Source organism: Cucurbita pepo, chromosome LG01, assembly GCF_002806865.2.
Source record: "Cucurbita pepo subsp. pepo cultivar mu-cu-16 chromosome LG01, ASM280686v2, whole genome shotgun sequence".
NCBI lineage: Eukaryota > Viridiplantae > Streptophyta > Magnoliopsida > Cucurbitales > Cucurbitaceae > Cucurbita > Cucurbita pepo.
The window spans coordinates 1,386,571-1,412,717 of record NC_036638.1 but is presented as its reverse complement, the minus strand read 5'-3'; the positions used below and the strand labels follow the sequence as shown (position 1 = coordinate 1,412,717).

Genomic DNA, 26,147 nt, shown 5'->3' with positions numbered 1-26,147 from the left:
AAGAGTTATTGCGAAGAATTTAAATTTGACTGTAACCATTCATTGCCCAAAATTTGATTAAAAAAAAAAAAAACATGGGTTAGAAATAGTTTTCAACAATAGTATTAAGTGGAGTGAGTTGTATATGATATCATATACATGGAGGAGTGGAAGTAGTTGCTCAAAAGTAGTACAGAAGAATTCACATCCCAAGAGCATCAAATTTGGAAGAAGTGCGAGTTTCTTTCTAATGGCCTCGAAAACAAAACCTGGCTATCCCCGGCGGCGGCCAAATTTATGTTTAAACACCGAAGCCAAGCCAAGGCAAGAGAATAAAAAATTAGAGATTCACATGACTATGACATCTTGGCTTGGTTTACAGAATCAAACCGGAGATTGTATGACCCACCAGACACATTTTCCACACATACTCAGAACTGAAATGGGTATGCAAAATGATTATAAAAAAACAAAAAAAAAACAAAACAAAAATTAAAATCCTTCGTCGTTTAACTTCGTGAGATGTTGATTTTGGTACATTCCATAGCACATGCTACAACTAACTTAACTGCTCCCACCAGCTGTAGAACTCACTTCAGCACTGCAAACAGGGCAGACCTGTACAAAAGCAGCAGCAAAGCTTTAGATATCGCTGCTTCGGTAGTAGCCATATGTACGTTATTGTTCGCATCGATTCCAAGCACAAAAGTATCGTCGTTATCGCAGTTTAGGGGGCGGAGAGCAGAAGTTGCAGGAGAAAGAAAACAATGATCCTTGCTAATAGGAAGGCACATGTAAAAATGGCATACCTTGTTTATTTTTAACCAATTATTTATGCACTCCGAATGGTAGGAGTGTTTGCAGGAAAGAACAGTCAGGGTTTCATCGTCCTCGAAATCCAACCGACAAATGACACATCTGAGAAATGAGAGCCAAAAGCTAAGTAAACAAGACATGGATGGTAAAGAAAACCAAAACTGCTTCAAATCACTCACGAATCGTTGCTTCCAGTCTGACCGCTCCCTGCCTTGAAGTTTATGGAGGGTAAGGAAGCAATTGTATCAGCAGATAGCCCTCTGCTCTCAGTTCCTACCACTTCACCCAATGCGAGCAACTCCTGAAATATTAATTATCCTCTCAAGAATAAACTATTATAACGCATGGGCATCACTCCATCAGACCAAACTCACCTCGTACGACAGTTCATCTGGGTCAACATCCTCCCACGTATCCTGCAAACCAAGCCTTGATGAGTATTTTGATAGAACAATAAATCAGATATGTCATCTGATATTAAGAGTTTAAAAGGTTTCATTCAAAAGGGACAGGAGGATTTTGATCAACACAGACAATAGCTTGGAACATGCCTTTGGTGTGACTAACAAAATGAGTTCTCTCAAAGGCACCAATCCCCCCAGTTAGCCATATATGACTATGATTATCCAACCATCAACAGATCAAATCACAAATCACATTTAATAGATAGGAAGCTGGTGAGGTCCTTACGAACTCTCATCAAGTCGCTCATCCTGATCATCATTGATGCGTTTGTGATTGTTCTGGAAAAATTTTGCATCTGGACTGACCCTTCTTGGGACTTTTTCTTCTGCATTAGAAGATCTTTCTATTTGATGGTTGGACAGCAAAGGAAAAGGTTATAAAAGTGGCCTCATCCACACCGCAGGGAGGGCTGTGACAAACTATGAGGAAACAGATGGACCTTCCACAGCAGGTGGAGTTGTAGTTGGAAGATAAGGCAGAGAAGCATGACGAGCAGAAGTGAAAGAAGTAGAGATCACAATCTCTTTCATGGGTAGATATACTTTATAAGAATCAAATGCCTTTGTGATCTATATGCTATTTTGGGTTATGGGGTTGGTAACTTCCACGTTACCAAACAATGATCTTGTGCACACTTCGATTATTCTCCTGGGACAATGCACCAAAAGGACCCTATAACATTTTGTTGCCAAAGAAACTCATAGGATACTAAAGCCAGGCTACTATTGAATTGAACCATCCCTTTATTCTCACTTCAATTAACTTATACAAATCTTTTACTAGTAGACATGCCTTTCGGAATAAAAAATTCACCTAGTCTAATACGAGAAACAGAATAATTATTCAGTTGTTCCGAAGATATTGAAAAGATATTTTTGTCGATATAATGGAAAGATGTTGCAATTTCAGAATTCTGGGGCTACAAGGCAACAGTCACCTTCAATCACTAGCCTACTAAAACCACCCTCAACAGGCCATTCCCTCATGCTGAAGTTGAAAACTATAAAGAAGATCCTTAAAAGTCAGAATGATGGACTTATAACATCCATTAAAAGGAAGATCCAAGGGAGAAGACATCGTTGTTGGATAATACAGTAAAGAGAAGTTTGAATGATAGCTGATTAAACAGAAGGGAAGCTCTAAAACACATAGATGACACCTTATCATTAAGGGTGCTCTCTGTTAATTGTCTATGTTTATCCAATGGGGCAACAAATGGAAGTAATTCAAGAACTTCGAAATTTTCTTTTCCTCGACAAATGAAGAAGGCTTTAGTCAAGAGATCTCAAAGGAATCCTGTTTCTAGGGCTGTCATAGGCCCTTACAAAAAGGATATTTTAATGGCTGTAATAAATCCAAAATACAGCTATATCTTCTTGGATTGGCTGGCTATTTGAATGAGTTCTTTATTAAGGGTCAAAACATTTTCAAAGACAATTTCATAAAAATTTAGAAAGATATGATTAATGGTAGTAGCAAGTCAAGGAAGGATTGCAAGTCAAGGAAGGAAGTAACTGCTATGGCTGAGTGTTTTTCTCATGGCTTAAATAAAGGCCACAAAGTACCTTAAGCATCCTTCAAGATTTTTTTGGCTTCTTAGAAAAGATTTTCATAAAGCTGCAAATGTGAAAAATGGTGGCTATCTCCAGGAGAGTTTTGGCACAAGCCATTTTGCCTAACATCCCACCAACTTAACTTCTCTTTGCTTTTGAAGCTCTAGTTCATGTTGCTAATAGTACCGACAACTTAGAAATACACCTTCTTGGAAGGGCTTTTGGATGTCGAAAACCAGCCTACGAAACATAGACTTGTAAACACTTTCTGAAGGAGTAACAGAGGTCAAGATAGACACAAACAGTACAGTTTTCAGTTTTTTAGGAAAAGAACAGTATCATTAATCAGAAAATACAAGAGATAAGAAATGCCTCATAGACCAAGTGAGCTATAAAAGAACATCCCAATTTGTGCATATCATAGAAGAAAGATGAAACACTTGAGAGATTAAACAGGAGTAGCTATATATAAAATATATGTAGTCTGATAAGATCCTGAAAAACATCCAAGGAAGAGTGATTTTTTAAAAATCCTTTTATTCATCCAAGACCAGATTCTCCAGAAAAATAAAGGGTCGTGATAATGTTGAATCGTATGCTAGAGTTGTGGGAATATAAATGATAATCAAGTAAAGGAAGGGTTGGATCTTATGACCAAGGTAGAAGGATGAAGCACTTGAGAGTTTAAAGAGGGTAGCTATATATATATAAATGCACCTGAGAATTTTCGCCTTGATCGTCCGTGTCATCTGCTTCCTCTGCAACAAGATATAAAAAAGATTTTAGTCCTCCATGGTTTAGAGACCTCCACAGAAGTAATAATGCATTACATAGAGAGACACATGGCCAAGCAAACTCACCATCATGTAATCCAGCAAGGGCCATCAATCTGGCAGCCATTTCCCTGTCTTCAGAATCTTGTAAGGCTCTAGCATAAGCCTCGTCACTCAAAAAATTACCAGGATCAAGTTCAAAGCTGGGGTTGATATGCTCTCCACCATCTTCACGAGCATGCACATCAAACACATCGTCGTCATCATTGACATTTGTTCCATCAAACTCCTCATCATCATCATCTCCATCAGATTCTGTATGATCGTGCAGATCACCAAAACCGTCCTCGTCATCTAATGCATAACTTCCACCTTCCCAACTTCCAAAATCAATCCCCATACTCACCATTCTAAGCCTCAGGTATGCCCTTTCCTGCTCATAATTAATCATTGTCAATTGAAAACATCACTGAAACCCTTTGCATTCACCATTCTAAGCCTCCAATACCCTCTCTCTTACCCCCATAAGCTGGAAAATCATCATTACCAAATCAAGATGAAAACAATTTGCATTCACTAACGTACGTTTGCTCACAATGAACTAGTCAATCAATATTGAGAGATAAAAGAAAGTAACAAAAGCGTGCTCATTGTATGATTGGTGTTTGTCAACAACTCCCCAAAGTGTTCCCTACACAAACTAGCAGAAACCTAATGAACTCAAATGAAGCCGATGCTAGAAATCACAGCAATCAAGAACAATAAAACACAATCAGATAATCAAGAAAGGAAAACAAAATCCAGAATCTAAACAATAAATAGACTCGCAGGATAGTTCAAATCCACAAAGCAGAACATGGATTCCACACACAACCAAATTCCTTAAAAAATCGAACGGAAACAAAAAAGATAGGATTTCCCATCACACAGTTCCCAAAGCAGCTCACAACAGACCGAATTGAACACAGAACAACAAGAAACAGAAAAGAAACCACAAATTGAACAGGAACAAGAACAAAGTAGGAACAGTGACATCAAAAGAGGGATAGAGAGAACCTGTTCTTGAAGGGTACGTGCGAGGGCAAGGTCAGCATCGACCTGGTTGAGGTTAGTGAAGGGAGTTCTAGCGGATTGGCGAGAAGTGGAGTCGGATCCAGTAGTCTCATTGTGGGGGTCTGCAGACGATGGCGATGAATTGGAATTAGGGTTGTGTTCAAGGTCGGAGGAGGCGGTGGTGGCGGTGGTGGGCGGTGGCTTGACTCCATCAAAACCAAGTTTGGTGGCGTTAGTGGTGGCTTCGTTCTCCATAAAAGAAGGAGATTGAGGTTTGAGAGAAAAGGGAGATTTGGATTTGACAAATGGAAGATGGAAAAGAGATGATATGAAGAATTAGGAGAAGGAGAATCAAAGATTTCAGAGAAGAAAAAAATTAATAGTAACAGAAGAATCTAAGAACACGACGAAGATTATATAATTTTTGAGAGCCGAGCAAGAACAAACAAACAGACGCACCTTTTTCTTTTTTCTTTTTTCTTTTTTCTATTTTTATTATTATTTCAAAATAAACAAATATAGAAAATAAGAATTTGTTTTTCCTTTTTCTTTTTTCGATAAATAGTTTGACAAAAACAAAACTACATCTAATAATATAATTTTTTTTAAACAACTATCTTAAAATAAATTATAAATTAAATATTAATATAAAAATAATTATATATAAATCACAATAATTTAGTATTAATTTACCAAACATACTAATTATTTTAAAAGTTATTACAAAAGGCAATTCTCAATTTTAATTTTTTTTAAAATAATAAATTTTATTTAAATTTAATATTTAATATTATTTTATTTTAAAAAAAAACTCAACTTTAATCCGTTGGCTGCAGTGTCGAATGCATTCCAACGATGATGAATGCATCTTCTCTAATCTCTCTTCTCGACAAATGCAAATCAATGTCCGAATTAAGAAGAATCCATGCTCTGCTTTTCACTTTCGGTGTCTCTCAAGATGACGCCGTCGTATCGAAACTTCTCTCCTTCTCTGCACTCTCCCCCGCCGGCGATCTCGACTACTCATATAAACTGTTATTGAATCTTCCCAATCCCACCACCTTCAAATGGAACACTCTCATAAGGGGTTTTTCAAATTCCAGAAACCCAAATCGTTCAATTACGGTTTTCGTTAGGATGCTGCGGAATGGGGTCTCCCCTGATTATATGACGTACCCTTTCCTGGGGAAGGCGATAGCGAAGNATCACACAGTTCCCAAAGCAGCTCACAACAGACCGAATTGAACACAGAACAACAAGAAACAGAAAAGAAACCACAAATTGAACAGGAACAAGAACAAAGTAGGAACAGTGACATCAAAAGAGGGATAGAGAGAACCTGTTCTTGAAGGGTACGTGCGAGGGCAAGGTCAGCATCGACCTGGTTGAGGTTAGTGAAGGGAGTTCTAGCGGATTGGCGAGAAGTGGAGTCGGATCCAGTAGTCTCATTGTGGGGGTCTGCAGACGATGGCGATGAATTGGAATTAGGGTTGTGTTCAAGGTCGGAGGAGGCGGTGGTGGCGGTGGTGGGCGGTGGCTTGACTCCATCAAAACCAAGTTTGGTGGCGTTAGTGGTGGCTTCGTTCTCCATAAAAGAAGGAGATTGAGGTTTGAGAGAAAAGGGAGATTTGGATTTGACAAATGGAAGATGGAAAAGAGATGATATGAAGAATTAGGAGAAGGAGAATCAAAGATTTCAGAGAAGAAAAAAATTAATAGTAACAGAAGAATCTAAGAACACGACGAAGATTATATAATTTTTGAGAGCCGAGCAAGAACAAACAAACAGACGCACCTTTTTCTTTTTTCTTTTTTCTTTTTTCTATTTTTATTATTATTTCAAAATAAACAAATATAGAAAATAAGAATTTGTTTTTCCTTTTTCTTTTTTCGATAAATAGTTTGACAAAAACAAAACTACATCTAATAATATAATTTTTTTTAAACAACTATCTTAAAATAAATTATAAATTAAATATTAATATAAAAATAATTATATATAAATCACAATAATTTAGTATTAATTTACCAAACATACTAATTATTTTAAAAGTTATTACAAAAGGCAATTCTCAATTTTAATTTTTTTTAAAATAATAAATTTTATTTAAATTTAATATTTAATATTATTTTATTTTAAAAAAAAACTCAACTTTAATCCGTTGGCTGCAGTGTCGAATGCATTCCAACGATGATGAATGCATCTTCTCTAATCTCTCTTCTCGACAAATGCAAATCAATGTCCGAATTAAGAAGAATCCATGCTCTGCTTTTCACTTTCGGTGTCTCTCAAGATGACGCCGTCGTATCGAAACTTCTCTCCTTCTCTGCACTCTCCCCCGCCGGCGATCTCGACTACTCATATAAACTGTTATTGAATCTTCCCAATCCCACCACCTTCAAATGGAACACTCTCATAAGGGGTTTTTCAAATTCCAGAAACCCAAATCGTTCAATTACGGTTTTCGTTAGGATGCTGCGGAATGGGGTCTCCCCTGATTATATGACGTACCCTTTCCTGGGGAAGGCGATAGCGAAGTTGTTGAATCAGAAGCTTGGAATGGCGGTGCATGTTCATGTTGCCAAAACTGGGCATGAGGTTGATAGGTTCGTAATGAATTCATTGATTCATATGTATGCTTCTTGCGGAGATATCGCGTTTGCGCGTAAGGTGTTCGACGAAATGCCAACGAAGAATTTGGTGTCTTGGAACGCTATGTTGGATGGGTATGCCAAATGTGGGGACGTGAATACTGCTAGGGAGGTGTTTGATTTAATGCATGAGAGGGATGTTGTGTCGTGGAGCTCTTTGATCGATGGGTATGTTAAGTGCGGGGAATATGGTGAGGCGATGGCTCTGTTTGAGCGCATGCGCTCTGCTGGGCCCATGGCGAATGAGGTGACTTTGGTGAGTGTTCTGTGTGCCTGTGCCCATTTGGGTGCACTTGAACAGGGGAGAATGATGCACGGTTATATAGTTGAGAATGAGTTGCCATTGACTATTGTGCTACTGACATCTTTGGTGGACATGTATGCCAAATGTGGCGCCATACATGAAGCTTTGGCTGCGTTTCGTGCATGTCCACTGCAACGGACTGATGTTCTAATCTGGAATGCTATAATTGGAGGTTTGGCAACACATGGGCTGATAAAAGAGTCAATGGACTTGTTTAGTGAGATGCAAATGGTAGGGATTGCGCCTGATGAGATCACATACTTGTGCTTGTTAAGCTGTTGTGCTCATGGAGGATTAGTAAATGAGGCTTGGTATTTCTTTGATTGCCTTCATAAACATGGTATGACTCCAAAGGATGAGCATTATGCTTGTATGGTAGATGCCTTATCCCGGGCCGGCCAAGTATCTGAGGCGTATCAATTCTTATGTCAAATGACCGTCCAACCAACGTCGTCGATGTTAGGTGCTCTCCTGAGTGGCTGCATGAAACATGGTAAACTAGACCTTGCAGAAGTGGTAGGAAGGAGGCTTGTTGAGTTAGATCCAGATCATGATGGTAGATATGTTGGCTTATCAAATATATATGCAGTAGACAAGCGTTGGAATGATGCCAGAAATATCAGAGAAGCCATGGAAAAGAGGGGAGTGAAGAAATCTCCTGGTTTTAGTTTTGTTGAAGTATTTGGAATCCTTCATAGATTCATAGCTCATGATAAGACACATGGTGATTCCGAGCGGATTTACGTAATGCTGAACTTAATTATAGATCAAATGAAACCGATCGAAGATTCAGAAAATCAGGAGTACTGTTTGTATGACCTCATTGGTGTCTCTTGATTCCTTTAACTGAGAAATGGGTTCCTCCTTACTTGTGTTATGCCTATGAGTTTCCCACGTGAACCATGGCGGATTTATCGCTTCAAAGATGGAACAATGTGTGCAAAAGAGGTATTTAAGTTTATCATTGAGGCATTTTCATGAAACTTAGAAAAGCTTTCTATGATTTCTGCTCAGCACCGTAGATTTTAATTGTTTTGCTGACTTTTCCAACGTCAAAATCCCCAATCAATAGTCTTCCTTCACACGGATTATGCATCAAAATATCTCACCTCCTCCTCTTATCTTGTCATTAAATATCTTCCTACCAAGTAGCACCTATTTCTCTCTTCTCTTCTCTCTTATCCTTCTGAAAACTAGGAAGATGACTGCCGCATGGCTTCCTCTGTACACGCCCGTTGTTGCAACAAAAATACAGAATCCAACTCGAAGAAAGTTGGGATCGTACAACTTTTCAACTTCCAAGATGCTTTATGGCAATACTTTGGCATGCAGGGCAGGTTCTTCAATAACAGACTTTGATCTTTATGATCTTCTTGGCATCGACAACACCTCCGATTCATCGCGGATTAAGGCAGCGTACCGTGCGCTCCAAAAGCAGTGCCACCCCGACATCGCCGGTCCTGCTGGCCATGACATGGCTATCATTCTCAATGAAGTGTATTCAGTTCTTTCGGATCCTAATTCCAGGTTGGCTTACGATAAGGTCAGAACTGAAAACTCTATTCTAATTTGTGCAGCTCTCTATAGAATTTGGAAACAAGATTGTTTGTGACAAAAATGATGTTCGCAGGAGCAAGCAAAAATGGCAGAACTTCGAGGTTACACAGGGAAGTCCGTTTATTCGGTATGGTTGGGATCGGAAAGCGAACGAAGGGCGGTTTTTGTAGATGAAGTGAAGTGCATTGGCTGCTTGAAATGTGCTTTATTTGCTGGGAAAACTTTTGCTGTCGAATCTGTGTATGGGAGAGCTAGAGTTGTGGCGCAGTGGGCTGATCCTGAATATAAAGTGATGGAGGCCATTGAAGCTTGCCCAGTTGACTGCATTTCGTGAGTGTTTAATCAACCAGTTATAACTTCTTGTCTCATTCTTCTGATTTGCTAATAAGTTCTTTTCTTGTTCTTGGCAAATTAAACCCAGGATGGTGGAAAGGTCAGATTTGGCAGCCCTAGAGTTCTTAATGTCAAAGCAACCACGTGGAAACGTAAGAGTTGGTATGGGCAACGCAGCTGGTGAAAGAGTGTCAAACATTTTCACAGACGTGAAGAAGTTCCAAACCAGATTCAAGGAAGCTATGGAGAAGACTTCAAAACAGCATGTCAAGGTTAGACACAAAATATTCTTCGACATCACCATTAACTTAAAATCGTTCAAAACTTCATCCAGTTGTATGATTGTTTATCAGGGGACAACCTTCGAGAACAAAGCACAGTTGTCTGCAATTCAAGCCATCAGATCAATCTCAAATTGCTTATTTTGGCAGACAGCCACCGGATCCAAACACAGTCAAAACCTGACGCTCGTCGTCAACACATCCACACCACAAATCAACAAACTTCAAGCTGCTATTACTGCAAGGAAACAACTCAAGGCAAAAACCGAAGACAAAAATGGAACTACAACAAAATACATAAAGGACGATTACTGGGTTCCGACCACCCTTGCACTTCCAGTCTCAACTCAAACTCCAATAAGCACAATCTCAAATCCAAGGGTAGAGACCAAACGTAGCAAAGAATCAAAAGACCTTGATTTTGAAGTGGGTGGTGGTGATCATACTAGCCCCATGAGATTGGCATTACCAGTCTTGATATCGATAGTTGCAACCACTGTAATCCAGCAAATGGTGACAGATGATGGTGCCAGCGGCTTGAAGGAACACATCGGAGGTTCTGTGGCACTGGAGTTAGTTAATAGTCATTGGATGCAGCTTATACAAAGAGGAGTCACTTGGTATGTCATTGGAATAGCAGTGATAGGAATGGTCGAAAAGATTGCAAGAAAGATTAGGCATTGAAGAATTACAGAGAGCAAAATTTTCCAGAAAATAGAAGCTGCATATATGGCTATTAGTTATACCAGAAGAAAAATGGATATGTGATCACAAATGACAGAATTATGAAACGAAGTGTATTAGAAGTTCAGTGTTCATACCCTTTTAGTTCATAAACCAGGCAGTTCAGTGTTCATTTTCATATCAACTATTGTAATCAAACATCATCAATAGATCGGAAAACAACTTATTCAACCAAAACATACCTGATTAAAGACTTGTTACCATAAACAGTTATATTCCCTCATCAGAGGTCCAACAGTGATCAAATGTTTTGAGAAGTCATGGCACACAATGACATCCAAAATAAACCATATCCTTTTCACGAGCGAATAATGTCATAGAGTACACATTTTCGAGACGCGATCTCTAAAATTTAAGATCAATAAGAACTTGCAGAAGCAGCAGAACGTCTTAGTAGCGATATTTGGTTGAATAGTCCTTAGGTGCAATGACTAAACCACGTCCTTTCCTTGCTCCACGATAGACTGTTTCAATGATATTGATGAACTCTTGCTTATCCTTGAGTGCCCAGTTTATCTTATTGTTGTTACCAGTACCAAGATCAATCATTATGTGCTTGTTCCTAAAGAAGAACATGACAGTGGAAGGATCATACAGCTCGTACATTGTGTTGAAATCAGGAACCTCAGTGATATCCACAAGGTATATTACTGCGAAGTTCTTGATCGTCTCAGCAACTGAGGCCAACACCTCATCCATCTAGATCAAGAACATACCAATCAGATATAAACATCTCAAAATACTATAAAGATGATCATGTAGAGCAAACCAAACAAATTATGTGAAAAAATCTTCATGACTTTAAACATTCACGATGGAAGGACTGTGGCTCCGCACAACAAAGACAAGGGGAAAAAGACTCTAAACAAATCATACACCAAAAACGAGTCTAGATGGCTCATGAACTCAAACTTTGATCAATCCGCTAGCATTGAAAACCTCGTGCATACAGCAACAACAGTCAAAGACTGGATTATTAAAGATCAATAAGCAAGTCGTTTAATAACAATTGCAATGAAGGAACTTCATTTCAGGTACATAATAGGATTGATGTGCTCAAATAAATGAGAAAGCATGATTATAGAAAGCGAGTAAGGAGCACAATTGCAACAGAACAGATGATGATAACAGAGAAGATCAAGCAACCAATTCTAAAAATCGCACATAAAATTCAGAAAATTGGTCAATTGAGGCAAGCATACATACAAAAATCAAGCCCAGATTAAAGAAAACCCAAAAATAGAAAATAAAAATCCTTGACCGACCGAGACTTGATAGACTCCAAGAACTGAAAAAATGAGTCTTATACTATGAAATTAAAAGTCAGGACAGAAGAAATATAAGTTCAGTAGAAGCAACAAGAAGAAACAGGGGGTAGGGAGAGATATACACAAAAGGATTATGATTAAATCTGATGATGAACAACAATAATTGTGAAGTAGGGAAAGAGAAAGACCTGCATACAGGTCTCGTCCCAGTCATGACCGAAACGAATGACCACAAGGCGTTCTTCTTCGGTGAGGATTGCCTGATCGACGGCCCATCCAGAGTGAAGATGCGGCAGCAAGTACGACATCTCTCTCTCTTTCGCTCTCTCTCTTCTCTCTCGCTCTCTCTCGCTCTCTCTCTAACACAGTAACGCAACCACGCGCAGAAGAGTCAAAAGGTAAAGGTGTCTCAACTTTATAAGCCGGAAAGAGAGAAGAGGAAGTGAAATGGGCCGAAGGGTTTTAGGCCCAAATTATAGAGAGAAAAAAATGGTAAAATCCGAATTTTAAGCGATTTAATTAATTAAATTCTCTCGTACTTAAAATCAATACTCTTAGGAATCTCAAATCTTAAAATAAAATATGCCTAATTCTATCTAAATTATAAAACCTATATACTTTTTAATATAATAATATCTCAAAATTAATAAATCTACAAAATAATCTAAAATTTCGTAACCCAAAATTAAAAAAAAAAAAAAAATATATATATATATATATACACATAGTACTTGTTATTATATTTCAGTAACATTTGTATGTTGGAGCACATATATCTCACTCGATTCGATTATAGGTAAGTGGTTTTGGAAAAAACTCACTAAATAACTATAAACTAGCTAAAACCGAAGCTCTACGTTCAATCCCTTCTCGATTTTCTATCTTTACAATCTGTCTCCTATATTGTCATAATTCTCGGTCTAAACTCGAAATTGACATATCCTCAGTTTAGAAGTCAATATTGAAGTGAGCTAATTTGAATTTGCATATTTATGATCAACAACAGAAACAGTATATCCAGTTAAACAGACTTAAGTAGGCACATATTCATTCGGTACTAATAATGCAGTTTATGACATAAGAAGATCATTACAGCATCAATTGTTTTATCTTCTTGTTCAAGGTCCCTTCATATAAATTTTGTGGGCAATAATTAAAGAAGGAAACAAAATAAAATAAAAAAATGTTAAGCCAAGCCAATCCATGAGTGAAGGCTTTTGATTTGTTAAATATAAGCTAAAAACTAAACACATTCTGTACATCAGGGCAAGAGATTAATTCAACAAACTGGAAGATGGGACCAACTTAACATGACATCTTTTCTGAAAAGTTCTCCAGTCCATTACTGAAGTTAGAACACACCTGAAGATTCCTTCCTTTGTGTAAGAATGCCTGAAAACCGGTTCGGCTATGCTCCACGGCAATATTCGAGCTTTTTGGTACTCTCTAACATTACCTGTCAACAAAAACAGCAGAAATTTTGAATAATCCAACCCTCATCAATCACACTATGGGGTTAACAGTACATTGTTATGATGGAATTTGATTCAATAACGATGTCCAGTTGTAAAGATTTAAGGGGAAAAAACGAGAAGAGTCATTGAGTCCTTACCTCTCGAATGTAATTAGCTACGGCTTTGCAGCCCTCGATTGCAAGTTGCATGACATTCTCAAATATATCAACAGGTAATTTAGAATCCATCTACACCAAATGTTCATGTCAAAATGTATGGATTGTGGTGACTAGAGAAGACTAGTTTAATATTACAGAATGTAATATATAAAATTGGAAGCAGTACAAAAGGATAGGGAGAGGACAAACAAAAATAATCAATTTGATTTTGAAATACAGCAAACTGAGTCTCACAAAATCACCAAAATGGCAGATTACACTAGAGCGATTAGAAGAAGAAAAGGTAGAAGTTAATGAACCTGAAGAAGAGTGACTTTATCCAACTTAGGTAGAAAGCCAACAGTGACATCAGGGCCACCAGCACTATCTTCCACATAATTCAGATCTGCCCATATCATAATTTCAAACCATAATAGTTCTAGTTAAACCAAGCAACATTTTGAGAGGAAAAAAAAAAAAAAAAAANAAATTAAATAAAAACAAATGTTGGTGCAGTAGACAGGTTATATTAAATTACCTAGCAGAGGAGTGCTATTAAGGTATCCAGCACTGCAGGAAGTAACAATATCTCGCATGGGAATTCCAGCATCAGCTAGTGCCAAAGTTGCAGCGTTAATACATGCTGATCTGGTACCTATAAACAAGAAATCTTTCAGAATGTCTGAGGCTACATTCTTCATGAAAAGAAAGGAAAGTACATAAACTAATGATGTTTCACAATTATATTGGCCAGGTAGTCTAGATGCTTCAAATCATAACCACTGAAGACAGAACATTGTACAATGCATAGACACTCTAGTTAGACGTTAAGTGTATTCTTTGAAAGGAAATGAAGAAACAAGTAATAAGAAGTCAGGCATCGGCCTGCTTAGGCCAACAGGATAATAAATAGTTCCTCTGTCAACATTGATTTTTTTAGGAAAAAGAAACATTTTAGTTACAACAAAAATAGAGGTGAAAGACCACGAAGAAGCTTTAAAATTCCTCATATCTCAAATTTCATTTATGTCTCTACTCGAGTCTTTGAATACTTTTATATGTAGTTGTTTCTCTCAAGTCAAGTTTCCTATGAAATGTTTTTTACTACATATTCCCATGGAGCATCGGCCTTGTTTTTAAGGGAATTCCCTAAAAAGAGCTGCTCCTAACTTCTGAGAGGTTGGGTAGTGAACAAAAACATACTTGCAGGCTTCGAACTTTTGGCATTAAGGAAGCACATAGAAGAAGATAGCAGGGAGAGAGTGCGGAAAAATTTTAACCTTCTATTTTGTAAAAAAAAAACAAAAAAAAAGGAGGAATGCTTGAAGAAAATAACAAATATAAAGAAAGATGGCAAGAAAATATAATATGGCCTAAAAATATCTGAACTAGAACTAATAATATGAAGAGCTACATCTGATAGACTTGATCATTAACTTTAACTATACCTCCATCTGCTTGAAGAACTTGGACAAAAATATCTATCTGCACGTAACAAATAAAAATGAGAAAAGATGAAGGTTAAAATCATAGAGGAGCAGCTCGTAAGATTATTGTCAAAAACCTGAGATCGAGGCATTAAATGTGTTAGAATGCATTCCTCCATTGTCTGGCGAATGACTAAAGATATCTCTGTCGATCGCCTGATTGTGAAGAATGCCATAATTTAATATAAATTACAGCATTAAACCAAATAGATATAAAAACATCTCTATCATAGTTCTTTTACATCAGTTTTTAATTTGTTCCATCTGGTGACACCTAAGCAAAATTGAACTAGAATAACCTAACTGCTATCTTTCATGGTTACAAATTTCTTATGTTTCAAGATATGAATATTGACCATACTTTTATTTAATGGAATTCAATCAACTGTAATCATTCACAATTAAGGGACAATTATGGCAGTGCACACACACAAACACAGATTAAAAATAAATGACCTGTCACCCTTGGGCTTTCTCATGCGATCTCCAGTACTGAAATTAGCCATGGTGTACTCGCAACGCACCTGAAAGAGATCAAGGATTCAACAATGGGTTACTAATGCACATTAAGAATTCGAACTTCAAAACAAGAGCATCCAGAAGAAAGTTCAACCAGTGCTTGGTTGCTCATTTGTTGACTCCTATTCTGAACCTACACAAGCAACAAAGGAATTCATTCCAACAATACAGTAGAAGCCTTCAACATAAATACCCAAATGGATTAATACAAGAAAAATACACAGCTCCATAAGTTCTTATGTTCATAGATTTTTTTAACGAGGTACATACAATAATTGCTGAACTATTATACCTCTCTTGGACCATATACAGCAGCAAGAACTTTGGTGTTACCCATCTCAAATAAAGCAGAACTAAATCAGGAGAAAAGTGATGACATTCCGTTACTTAGTCTTCGATAAAAATATAGGAAGAGACAGCCATTTTCAAGAATCATTCAGTTCATAGAAGTGAAAGTAAGTACCCATCTGCTTTAGAAACGGCGCCAATTTCTGCTCGGATTTGCCTCATCTAAAATTAAACAATAAAGTAAAAAATTGAGCGGAACAGGAGTGAAGAATTCAAATAAGGAAGAAGAGGCATTAAGCGACAGCATGAGAAGGGGAACTACCTCCATGGGACGACGACCGTCCAAGCGAAGTCCTTCAGGGCTCACAAACTCCATCTAGACAGCTGAGCGAAAGGATATTGCAGTCTTAGAATGCTAGTTTAGATTATCGGTGCCAGTCGGTTCAATTCGAATAAGTTCGTAGGTTTTGCCAGGAGCAGGAGGCAGGTCGATGGGCGAGGTTTCGGCGGTAAGGAACAAGGGATGACGGCGGCGGCGGCAAGGTTGGGAAGGGTTTTAGGACTGAAGAGAAGGAAGACGCAGAAAGTGGCGCGGCGGCGAAGGTTTTGCCAACTCTACAAGAATAACAAAAGGAAAGGCGCACCAAAAAATTGAGCTTAAATTATATAAAATACTTTCCCATAAATTTTCAGATTAATTTTTAAAATAATGTAATTAAAAAACCAAAATGGCAAAATTATAGTTTTTTTTTTTTTAATTTTATTAATGTATATACATATGTACATGTATATATATGTATGTATGTGTGTATGTATGTATAACATGCATTTGATTAGGGCTAGGTTTCCACACTCTGATACCATTTGTGCTGGCACATTCCTAGTGTCTGACTCTCTGATACCATTTGTAATAGTTTAAGCCTTCTAGCTCAAATAACATTTGTAATAGTCCAAGCCCACCTAACTGTCCTCTATGGGTTTTCCTCTCAAGGTTTTAAAACGCGTTCACTATGGAGAGGTTTCTACACCCTTATAACGAATGTTTCATTCTCGTCTCCAACCAATGTGAGATCTCACATGAATTCTCTTCAAACTTACGAAAGAGGTGGTCTAGTATGATGGAGAAGAGTTCGTTAGTTTAGCCAAAATGACTGCCCCGTACAATCAAATCCATATCATGCTTTAAAGCATCATACGTTGATTTAATATAGAAGGCAAGTCATTTTTGGCTATCAAACAGTCACTCTTCCCGTCACACGAAACCACTCTTTCTTTTCATTTCCATGCACTACATTGAACGTTTGCAATGCTCGGAACGAAAATTGGGGTTTATAAGAGGGAAGAAAGAAGCTAAGATGAAAGGAAAAGAGTGTAGGAAGGTAAGCCAAAAGATGGGTTCCTACTCAATCCTCCATATTAGGTTCTTCTTCTTCTTCTCTTGCACTCAATTACTTGTGTAGAACAGAGAGGATTGTTGTCTTTATATACACAGTGCTGCATTGCCCATGCCTGAGCTTTTGCTTGGTTTTTTTGACATTATTAAGGAATATGTTCTGGTTGGATGCATGGTTGACTCAAATGGCTAGAATTTTGCTTCTTAAAATTATTCCTTTTTGTAAGTCAACTCTAATCAACCAAATATTCTAGCTACCGTCTTCTGCCAACAACACTTTAGTTTCTTATCATGCTGTTTCTCAGTAGGCATGATCATAAGGGGGAGTTAGTTTCAAAATTTAGTACTTTTTTTTCTTCTTCATATGTATAATTTAAGTTATAAAGTTATTCGGGTTAGTGTCTGGCTTGAATCCCGCAATTTTAAAATGTATGTAATAGATTATTGAACTCTCAGTTTTGTGTTTACTATAAATCATCGACATAAACTATGTCTTACGGATTAAAGACGAGATGTAATCCGTTTCAAGGTCAAGCTCGTGCTGATTGGATGGATAAAATTGATATTGTTTAAATTAAGAACCCGAGTAAACTTTCAAGTTAACCAAATCCAGTCTCAAACTTGAGTAAGTGTTACAATTTTTATAAAAATATTAGCAATTTTATTCATTTGATTGCTTTTGTCTGAAAAATCGTTAATAATGTGTGAGATCACACGTTGGTTGGAGAGAGAATTGAGGAGAATGAATACTTATAAGGGTGTGGAAACCTCGACACATTTTAAAAACTCCCTAGTAGACACGTTCTAAAAACCTTGAGAGGAAGTCTGAAAGGGAAAGCCTAAAAAAAAAGACAATATTTGCTAGCAATAAACTTAGACGGGTACAAATAGTATAAGAGTCAAATACCCAGCAGCGTGCCAAAGAGGACGTTGAGCCCCAGAAGGGAGATGTACACCAGGTAGTGTGCCAACGAGAACCTGGGTCCCAAAGGAGGGTAGATTGTGAGATCTCACATCGGTTGAAGAAGGGAACGAAGCATTCTTTATAAGGGTGTAGAAACTGTAAGTCTGATAGTGATAAGTAACTGGTCAAAACAGACAATATGTACTAGCGGTGGGCATGAATGGTTACAAAAAGTACATATATGATGCAAAAGAATTTCATTATCTATAAAGCTAAATGCATAAATCCCAAACACAAATGTTATTAATTAGTCCTGAAGCAGTCATTGCCAGTAGAATGTAATTTCCGGAACAACGTAGAAAGCAAATCTCAATGAGCTGTCCAAAAACAGAATTGATTGAGGGACCAAAACTGTCCACTACAGTTGACTTTACAAAAAGGAATACCAGTAAGAACAAGATTTCTAGCTAGCTGGTTGAGTCAACCATGCAACCCAAAAAATTGAATATATTCTATCAAAATGTCAGCAATGCAACTACATATATATATGTGTGTGAGTAGCAAATCAGTATGTTCTGCAACTAATTGAGTTTGGAAGAGAAGAAGAAGAAGAAGAAGAAGATCTACCATGGATGGTCGGGTCTTATTGGGTAAGCCAAAAATGACCTGCCTGCAAATCTTCCATGGCCTTCTTATTTGGTTTCCATGGAAGCAGGCGGTCAATTTTGGCTTATCTTGTCAGATTCTTCCTTTTCATGTTAGGTTCTTTCTTCTTTCTGTGCTATATTTTAAGTGTCTAACTTGGAATCCCTCTGATGACCATTTTAACTGCTACTTGAGATAGAATGCTCAAAATTCTCATGTCTGCAGTCAAGAAAATAACCCACACTTCAAATCTATGCTTAAGACAGCTCAAATCTAAGAACAAGAAAACATTGAAAACACGAGAGATTATATCAAGATATTGATGAAAGCAAAGCATACCGCTAATATTTTATGAACCATTGCTCTAATCCGAAGTAACAGCGTAATATCGTCACGTACCATCGTTTTCGATGGACTGCCCAAGATCGAGTAGAAGAAGTCGTTTGTTGCACGCCTTAAAAACAAAATTGATGATGAAAACTTCGATCAGTATGCAAGAAAACATGAGATGAAAGCAACCATATTGATTCAGCAAGCAAATAGTGCTTCAAAAATACATTTCTAGTTGGAAAAGAAAAATGGACCTGCAACGGGTGTTGAGGTGTAACTACAGGAGGAATGAAAACAAAACTCGGGTTCAGTACGAGTTGCCTGCAGATTTTTCTCCTTCCATTTCAGCATTGAGTTTCTCGATTCAGTGACCGAACAGAAGGCGAGAGATTGTACATTTACGACCAGACATTTCACATTTTCATATGCAGATTTCGCCAGGCCAGATAGTAGCCAAACGACAGTGCATAATCGGACTACACCGACCCTACTTGCATTGCATCACTCGGGAAGCTTTCAGAATTCATATCGTTTTTCCTAGCATTTACTAAATCAACTACGTTTAAAGAATCTGGAACCCACCCCAACCTTTGCATAATGTCAAGAACCTCTAAAGCTTTGTCTTCATTACCTACCTTGTAAAAACCAATCAACAGAGCAGTACATGTAGTAGAGGTAAGAGCGAGTTTCTTTTCGGCCATTTCACCGAGTAGCTTCAGCATATTAGAATTTTTTCCTTCATTGCATAAGTGAAATATTAATGCATCAAACACATCACCATCCAACTTTATACCCTCAACCAAGCTTTTGTCGAGCAGCTTTAAGGCTTCAAGAGAATTTCCTTCCTTGCAGTAGACATCAGCCATCACACCGTAGGTAATTGCATCACAAGCAATTCCCCTAGCTTCCATATCCTTGAACAAAGAAATCATCTTAATTCTGTGTCCTATTCGATTATAACCGAGTAAAAGAGAAGTGTACGTAAGAGTATTTGGCATGATATTTTTAGTTCCCATATCTAGAAAAAGCTGCTCTGCCTCCTCCATCATTTCTGCTTTGCTGTATGCATCGACCAGAATTGTGTACGTCACACTATTCGGTGTCACATGCTTATCGACCATATCATCAAACAACTCCCTAGCTTCAATCAACTTTCCCAGTTTGCAGAAACCATCGATCAAAGAGTTGAAAGCAGAAGGGGAAGCAACACTTTTCTGCAGTGCTTCGTGAAATAACGAAAGTGCCTTCTCCAAATTTCCTTGCTTGCAGCAACCATCAATGAGGATACAGTAGATGTGACGGTCGAGAGGAACTCCTTTTGATATCATCTCATCGAACAGGTTAAACGCCTCAGTTAAGTTTCCAGATTTGCAATATCCATCTATGATTATTGAATAAGTCACAACATTAGGGACCAAACCTTTTCCTTCAATTTTGTCAAAAAGTTCCCTTGCATCCTTTATCTCACCAAGCTTGCTCAGTCCGTTAATCAGGGTATTGTATATGACAATGTTGGGATTAGGTCCCTTGAGAAGCATCTCTTCATAAAGTTGGGATGCCTTCTCAATTTCACCTTTCTTGCAGAAACCAGATATAAGAGAGTTGTATATAAACACGTCCGGCACCAAGCCCTTGTCGAGGTATTCAGAGAAAACCACCATTGCTTCTTCGGTTTTCCCATTCTTGGAGAGACCGTGAATCAGTGCACCGTATGTTTGAACATCAGGAATCAATCCTTTCTCGAGCATGCACTTGAAAGTTGACAAAGCTTCTACTGTGTTTCCGACGTTGCAATGCCCATCAATCAGTGCAGTATAGATTATATTGTTAGGCACTATACGTGAAGATAACATGTCTTGGAAATATCTCTCTGCTACTTGGATTTCACCTGTTTTACAATATAAATGAATAAAAGCTCCATAAGTATATGCATTGGGCTTTATTCCTTTCTCACCCATTTCAACAAACATCCTTCTTGCTTCTTCCACCTTTTTTGCCCTGCAAAGACCAATTATAAGAGAATTATAGCAAAATAAATCCGGTACGACCCCATTTGCTACCATCCCTTTTAGTACTTCTTTTGCACCTTCATATCTACTTTCTTGGACATTAGCATTGATCAAGGTAGCATATATAACAGCATTCGGTTTCACTCCGTTGCTGATCATGTGCTCCAAAACTTCATTAGCCTTTGGCAGCTCACGGGAACGACATAGACCATTAATAAGCACGCTATAAGTGTACAACGATGGCATCAAATTCCTTGCTTTCATCTCAGCTAGTAGCTCATAAGCTTTGTCCTTATTGTGAGATTTCAAATATCCGTCAATTAACAAGTCGTAGGTCTGAGTATCCAATTCTATGCCAGTTATAAACATCTCATTGACAAGAGCCATTGCTTTCTCCATCTCACCAACCTTAGAAATGCCCCTGATCAATGTGTTATAAGTTACAATGTTCAACTTAAGTCCCCGAGTGACCATCTCGTCTTTGATCCTTAATGCCTCTTCAATATTCCCTTGTTTCATGAACCCATCAATCAAAGCAGTGTAGGTAATATGGTTAGGATTTAAACCTGAACCAAGCATACTTTCCAATATCAATTTTGCTTCCTCTGATCTCTTCTGTTTGCAAAACCCATCAATGAGTATAGAATAAGTAAAGCCATCAGGATTCAACCCCTTTTTCATCATCAACTTCTTTACCTCTAAAGCTTCATTGACATCTCCGGTCCGACATAGACCCCCAATAACTACATTGTAGGTGACCAAATTAGGTTTACATCCCTTCTCCTCCATCTCAGAGAGAACCATCCTACCCTTCATAACATCACCAACTTTACAATGTGCATTGATCACATTGGTGTATGTATAAACATCAGGGACTATCTTGGCCTCCACCATACCACCATACACCTTCCAAAACAATCCCATCATTTTACCCTTCAACAAATCCCTCATCAAACTATTACAGCATATCAAGGTGGGAAAGAACCCACCACTAATGGAAGCTAGAAAAACACTACAGGCCTCATTCAGAAAACCAAACTTCCTAAAGTTGTCAATCAAAATATCAAAAACAATCATGTTAGATCCACCGCATTCTCTATAGCACTTAACCAAGGAATCCAAAATCTCCAATGGCGGCTTACGGGTCTCAAGCATTTTCTCAAACATGTTATCGGCACGGGGAAAAAACCCAGAGTTACAAAGACGAATCGCAAGAATTGAATAAGAATGCAAGTTTTGTGGGGTGCCCATTCTCGAACTCGACCAATAGAAGAAACTTTGAAGCCGTACAGGGTCGTTGATTTCATTCTTCTGCAAAACAGAGCGGACGATTTCAGGGTTTAGCTTCTTCAAACTATTCTGATTGTCCAAGACGACCTGCCAATCGCTAAGCTTCAGAATCGTGGAGATTTCGCGAACGGTGTCGTCGTTGTGATCATATGGGTGAGCGGTAGAGAAGAAAATAAATTGGGTACAAACATCATTCGCGATAAGGGGAAAATTGGTATTTTGGAGAGGAAAACTACATAGATTTCTACGAGGGTGCGAGGTCGCAGCCATTTGCCGGATCAAGCACATAGCATTAGCCATTTTCTTGGTTTCTATGAAGCTAGACAAAATCAAGCGTATCAGATTGGGGAAGGAATGAAAGAGAAGAATGGGAGTTTTAGGGTTGAAAACGTACGATTAAATCGTGGGTTGAGCGAATCACGAAAATCCCAGATGAATGATCCCCAAGCACCATGTTAAATAAGCCAAGTGGATTGGGGCAACGACATTATAGCCCGATTGAAGTTACAGAAGAACGCCATGGAAGATGGATTGAAGTGTGGATCTTTTCCCCCCTAAAATGGCAGAAAGGGAGGCTTCATTCTGAAAGAGGGAACCATTAGACGAACTGGGTGGGTCGTCGAATATTGAGAGAGAATGGGTTTCTTAGAGATTATTTTTGAAGCATTTTCAACAAAAATCTGAAAAATATGTTCAAGATAATTGTTTTATTGAAAAAATATATATTTGAACGAATTTTTTTCCCCGTTCGAGGTAATTATTTTTGCAAGAATTTTTAGGGATCTTTATTTTTCATATAATCTTTATTACAAAAATTATAAATAAATAAATAAAAACTTTAATGAATCAAAAGAATATATATAACCTTCTTCCCCTAATTTTTAAAAATTTAAATTTTAATATTACAATATAATCTTCGCCCATTAAAAAAAAAATTACAATATGGTCTTTAGTTCGTATATATCGCTAGAGTTTCAAAATTAACTAATTTATTTTTTTAATATAACTAAAAAAAATATATGTACACATATTTTTAATATGTATTAAAAATATATTTAAATTAAATGGCACGGTGGAACTGACAATTTAGGTGTAGATAAAGATTTTGATTGTTTTTTTTTTTAATTAAAATAAAATTGAACAAAATTCAATTTCAAATATTAGGAAAGAGCATATTTTTATAGACTAAAAAATAATCAAAAACTCATTTTTAAATATAAAAAATGAATTAAAAAAGTAATTTTTACTTTGAAGCTTCTATTATAGACGGACGAGTCAGCAAAAGGAAAATAAAATAATAAATATCGAACAACAAACACGTGTTACGTCTCTATTGGCCCATGTTATCCAAGAAAATTCTAAGAAATTTGAAAGAAATTTGAAAGGGTAAGAAATGGAGAACTGTATATTGCTTCTTCAACAAGCTTCAATTCCGACAACCATCAGAACCTAGCAAGTAACGATGACAGTTCCATCAAACTGTTCGCAATCCGACCTCCAACCCACCGGCGCCGGCGACGACGAAGCAGCCGCAAGAACCTACCTGAGCAGAAAGAAGGCCAAGAGACCACTGATGGCCTCCTCATCGGACTTCGATTCTCATCGTTCAACCACCGGCGCAACTGTCTGCAACCTCTCACCCTCACAAACAGCTCGGATCACTCAACAGTTCGATCACTCCCTCATAGCTTGGGTCTTTGGACAAGACATCCGTCCACGGCAACTCGCCGGTCGCCTTCGCCGTCATCTTCATCTCACCCAAGACGTGGAGGTTTTCGAGCTTGGTCTCGGCTACTTCGTGCTCAAATTCTCTGAGACCGACTATCTTGCCCTAGAAGACTTACCCTGGTCAATCCCTAATCTCTGCATCTACGCCTTTCGATGGACTCCCGATTTCAAACCCTCCGAGGCCATCAATTCCTCTGTTGATGTCTGGATCCGCCTCCGTGAGCTCTCCATCGAATACTACGATGAAGAGATTCTTCGCCAAATAGCGGCGACCATCGGCGGTGTTCTTGTTAAGTTCGATCCAGTAACGAAAAATCGCAGGAAATGTAAGTTCGCTCGTATCTGTATTAGGGTAAATCTGTTCGATCCCCTTCCATCGATGATTAAACTTGGTAGAATTCAACAGAAAATTGAGTATGAGGGTTTGGATTTGTTGTGCCCTAACTGTAGACTTGTTCATGATTTGAAACAAAATTGTTTGAATTCGGGTAATCCCTCTGGTTCTTCTGCATTAGATACCCTAGGAGATAGACCCACCCACCACCACAGAACTCGTCCTCTTCTGGAATTAGGGTCGAGTTCTAGCTCTAAGCAGCCATTGATTCCTTCTGTATCTTCACCAGCATCGGCTAGGGGATCAAGATTCCAAGTTCTTGAAAATGACCCGTTGCTTGATGAATGTGAAAAGGCAAGTCCAAGTATAAGAATTAGTTCTCCTCATGTTCATGTGAAGGATAAAGCAGCTGCAAAGCCTAAGGAGTTATGTGGAGATCCTGTTCGATCGTTGCCCAAATTGCTGAAAAAACCTTCTACAAAAACCACCAAAGCTCCTGAGTTAGAACTTGTAGCCCCTGCTGTTGTTGAACATCAGTTCAAGCCTGCAAAAACCAGCAACCCCACCTTGATTGCAGACCATAATAATCAACCATGTCTTGTTCCAAAGGCGACCCTTGACTTCATTTCGGCTGTGATTCGACGCTCGACGAAAGAGAAAGAGATGCCCGACACACCATCTAAGGAGATCATTGTCGATGGCTGCCCCATTGTTCACACAATCAACACAAAGAAGATCAGAAGCTTTAAAATGAATTTGTCAGCATTGCAAACCAACTCCATATCGAACCGAAATCATTATACAATGGACACTCTTCCAACTGCAAGATGTGTAGACGAAGATGGAGATGGTTCGAAGACGGTATCGGGATCAGAATCGTGTTCTAAGAAGATGTTGTGCTGGAAGTTTCATGGGACGGACAATGCTAATCTAATGCAAGCATTGAAAGATCTGATTCAGCTACACGAGCCGTCCATTGTGCTGATCTTTGGCACCAAGATCAGTGGTGCTGAAGCCGAACACGTCGTGCGGGAGCTCTCGTTCTGCGGTTCGTACTGCAGAAAGCCTGATGGTTACAATGGTGGTGTTTGGCTGTTATTGTCCAGGCAAGATGTGCAAATTGAAGTCGATTCATACAGCCCACAACAGGTTTCTGCATCAGTATATTTTGGTTCCAATACCGATATACCTGCGTTTAGTCCTCCGAACGTCGATACCGAAACATCGTCGGGACCATGGGGATCGACTTTCTTCTATACTTCGACGAACTGGATGAGTTCAGTGGCATACTGATGAGGGAAGCCATCTCCTTAGATATCTATAATCCCGACAATGGTATTGCTTACTTACTTATTGCTTATGTGTTCTTGATTTGCTGAGATTGCCTTGAAAGACATAGCTTTTATGTTTGAGATGCTGTTAATTTGTTGCTGAAATAGTGGATTATTGGAAGTGGATGTAGGCATGAACTGCTGAACCACTGTAAATCTCGTGCCCATTTCTTCTTCTTTCTCCTTTGTTCATTTCTTCTAGCAAGTGCTATTTGTTGAGATGTGATTCAAAATGAAGATATGATTCAAAATGAAGATATGATTCAGAGTAGTAGAGATATGATTCAAATATTCAAACTATGAGATTTTTAGGAGATTGTTAGTAGATTTAAATTCTTTCTAGATTTCGATGATTTACTATTTCTGGTCCAGTGTATAAGCTATAAATACTGGAATTGTGTAAGCCTCTGAGCATTAAGTCAGTAGACATTAATAAAGCACTGCAGCTTCTATCTATTCTCATCTATTCCTATCTCTTTCACTATCCCTCTTTCCAACA

The 26,147-nt window shown here is 38.2% G+C and overlaps 6 protein-coding genes across 9 annotated transcripts; 2 read left to right on the top strand and 4 right to left on the bottom strand.

Moving 5' to 3' along the window:
- Positions 1–167: 167 nt before the first annotated feature.
- LOC111794794 (E3 ubiquitin ligase BIG BROTHER-related-like) lies at positions 168–6,425 on the bottom strand. 2 transcript variants are annotated; one of them, XM_023676942.1, is made up of 7 exons: positions 5,979–6,425; positions 3,674–4,019; positions 3,531–3,571; positions 1,170–1,211; positions 975–1,096; positions 789–897; positions 168–597 (listed from the first exon to the last, which is right to left on the bottom strand). In XM_023676942.1, the coding sequence occupies exons 1-7, from the start codon at positions 6,228–6,230 to the stop codon at positions 544–546; spliced, it is 966 nt and encodes a 321-aa protein (XP_023532710.1). In that variant the 5' UTR covers positions 6,231–6,425; the 3' UTR covers positions 168–543. The 2 variants fall into 2 exon arrangements, with proteins under 2 accessions (XP_023532710.1, XP_023532704.1); XM_023676936.1 differs by lacking the exon at positions 5,979–6,425 and adding an exon at positions 4,643–5,085.
- Positions 5,440–8,444, top strand: LOC111794767 (pentatricopeptide repeat-containing protein At5g08305). Of its 2 annotated transcripts, XM_023676915.1 has the most exons (2): positions 5,440–5,830; positions 7,167–8,444. In XM_023676915.1, the coding sequence occupies exons 1-2, from the start codon at positions 5,495–5,497 to the stop codon at positions 8,430–8,432; spliced, it is 1,602 nt and encodes a 533-aa protein (XP_023532683.1). In that variant the 5' UTR covers positions 5,440–5,494; the 3' UTR covers positions 8,433–8,444. The 2 variants fall into 2 exon arrangements, with proteins under 2 accessions (XP_023532683.1, XP_023532676.1); XM_023676908.1 differs by lacking the exon at positions 5,440–5,830 and having other exon boundaries at positions 6,776–8,444.
- Positions 8,445–8,579: 135 nt separating this feature from the next.
- On the top strand, positions 8,580–10,622 carry LOC111794785 (chaperone protein dnaJ C76, chloroplastic-like). Its single transcript, XM_023676925.1, has 4 exons — positions 8,580–9,138; positions 9,226–9,482; positions 9,574–9,757; positions 9,839–10,622. The coding sequence occupies exons 1-4, from the start codon at positions 8,686–8,688 to the stop codon at positions 10,448–10,450; spliced, it is 1,506 nt and encodes a 501-aa protein (XP_023532693.1). The 5' UTR covers positions 8,580–8,685; the 3' UTR covers positions 10,451–10,622.
- Positions 10,623–10,659: 37 nt separating this feature from the next.
- On the bottom strand, positions 10,660–12,189 carry LOC111794805 (thioredoxin-like protein YLS8). The gene is made up of 2 exons (XM_023676953.1): positions 11,967–12,189; positions 10,660–11,209 (listed from the first exon to the last, which is right to left on the bottom strand). Exons 1-2 carry the CDS (start codon positions 12,084–12,086, stop codon positions 10,901–10,903), a joined length of 429 nt encoding a protein of 142 aa, XP_023532721.1. The 5' UTR covers positions 12,087–12,189; the 3' UTR covers positions 10,660–10,900.
- A 617-nt stretch (positions 12,190–12,806) lies between these two features.
- Positions 12,807–16,328, bottom strand: LOC111778292 (exosome complex component RRP41 homolog). The gene is made up of 11 exons (XM_023658058.1): positions 16,007–16,328; positions 15,860–15,906; positions 15,689–15,749; positions 15,491–15,529; positions 15,334–15,401; positions 14,955–15,033; positions 14,839–14,875; positions 13,929–14,045; positions 13,711–13,796; positions 13,391–13,480; positions 12,807–13,234 (listed from the first exon to the last, which is right to left on the bottom strand). The coding sequence occupies exons 1-11, from the start codon at positions 16,058–16,060 to the stop codon at positions 13,187–13,189; spliced, it is 726 nt and encodes a 241-aa protein (XP_023513826.1). The 5' UTR covers positions 16,061–16,328; the 3' UTR covers positions 12,807–13,186.
- Positions 16,329–18,264: 1,936 nt separating this feature from the next.
- Positions 18,265–22,928, bottom strand: LOC111803525 (pentatricopeptide repeat-containing protein At5g61990, mitochondrial-like). Of its 2 annotated transcripts, XM_023687973.1 has the most exons (4): positions 22,650–22,928; positions 19,211–22,574; positions 18,966–19,080; positions 18,265–18,845 (listed from the first exon to the last, which is right to left on the bottom strand). In XM_023687973.1, the coding sequence occupies exon 2, from the start codon at positions 22,553–22,555 to the stop codon at positions 19,433–19,435; it is 3,123 nt and encodes a 1,040-aa protein (XP_023543741.1). In that variant the 5' UTR covers positions 22,556–22,574; positions 22,650–22,928; the 3' UTR covers positions 18,265–18,845; positions 18,966–19,080; positions 19,211–19,432. The 2 variants fall into 2 exon arrangements, with proteins under 2 accessions (XP_023543741.1, XP_023543750.1); XM_023687982.1 differs by having other exon boundaries at positions 19,026–19,080; positions 19,211–22,928.
- Between the last annotated feature and the right edge of the window lie 3,219 nt (positions 22,929–26,147).

Bases quoted from the DNA above. Each gene is read 5' to 3' on its own strand.
- LOC111794785 (XM_023676925.1), top strand. From the start codon at position 8,686: ATGCATCAAAATATCTCACCTCCTCCTCTTATCTTGTCATTAAATATC. The intron at 9,483-9,573 runs GTGAGTGTTTAA...AATTAAACCCAG, and splicing joins TGCCCAGTTGACTGCATTTC to GATGGTGGAAAGGTCAGATT. The intron at 9,758-9,838 runs GTTAGACACAAA...ATTGTTTATCAG, and splicing joins CTTCAAAACAGCATGTCAAG to GGGACAACCTTCGAGAACAA.
- LOC111794794 (XM_023676942.1), bottom strand. From the start codon at position 6,230: ATGGAGAACGAAGCCACCACTAACGCCACCAAACTTGGTTTTGATGGA. The intron at 4,020-5,978 runs GTTCTCTCTATC...AATTATGAGCAG, and splicing joins CACGTACCCTTCAAGAACAG to GAAAGGGCATACCTGAGGCT. The intron at 1,097-1,169 runs GTGAGTTTGGTC...TTAATATTTCAG, and splicing joins CAGATGAACTGTCGTACGAG to GAGTTGCTCGCATTGGGTGA.
- LOC111803525 (XM_023687982.1), bottom strand. From the start codon at position 22,555: ATGGCTAATGCTATGTGCTTGATCCGGCAAATGGCTGCGACCTCGCAC.
- LOC111778292 (XM_023658058.1), bottom strand. From the start codon at position 16,060: ATGGAGTTTGTGAGCCCTGAAGGACTTCGCTTGGACGGTCGTCGTCCC. The intron at 15,750-15,859 runs GTACTTACTTTC...CTCCTGATTTAG, and splicing joins GCCGTTTCTAAAGCAGATGG to TTCTGCTTTATTTGAGATGG. The intron at 14,046-14,838 runs GTATAGTTAAAG...TCTTGTTTATAG, and splicing joins AGTTCTTCAAGCAGATGGAG to GTACCAGATCAGCATGTATT.
- LOC111794805 (XM_023676953.1), bottom strand. From the start codon at position 12,086: ATGTCGTACTTGCTGCCGCATCTTCACTCTGGATGGGCCGTCGATCAG. The intron at 11,210-11,966 runs GTCTTTCTCTTT...TTCTTGATCTAG, and splicing joins GGGACGAGACCTGTATGCAG to ATGGATGAGGTGTTGGCCTC.
- LOC111794767 (XM_023676915.1), top strand. From the start codon at position 5,495: ATGATGAATGCATCTTCTCTAATCTCTCTTCTCGACAAATGCAAATCA. The intron at 5,831-7,166 runs GCGATAGCGAAG...TTCCTGGGGAAG, and splicing joins CGTACCCTTTCCTGGGGAAG to GCGATAGCGAAGTTGTTGAA.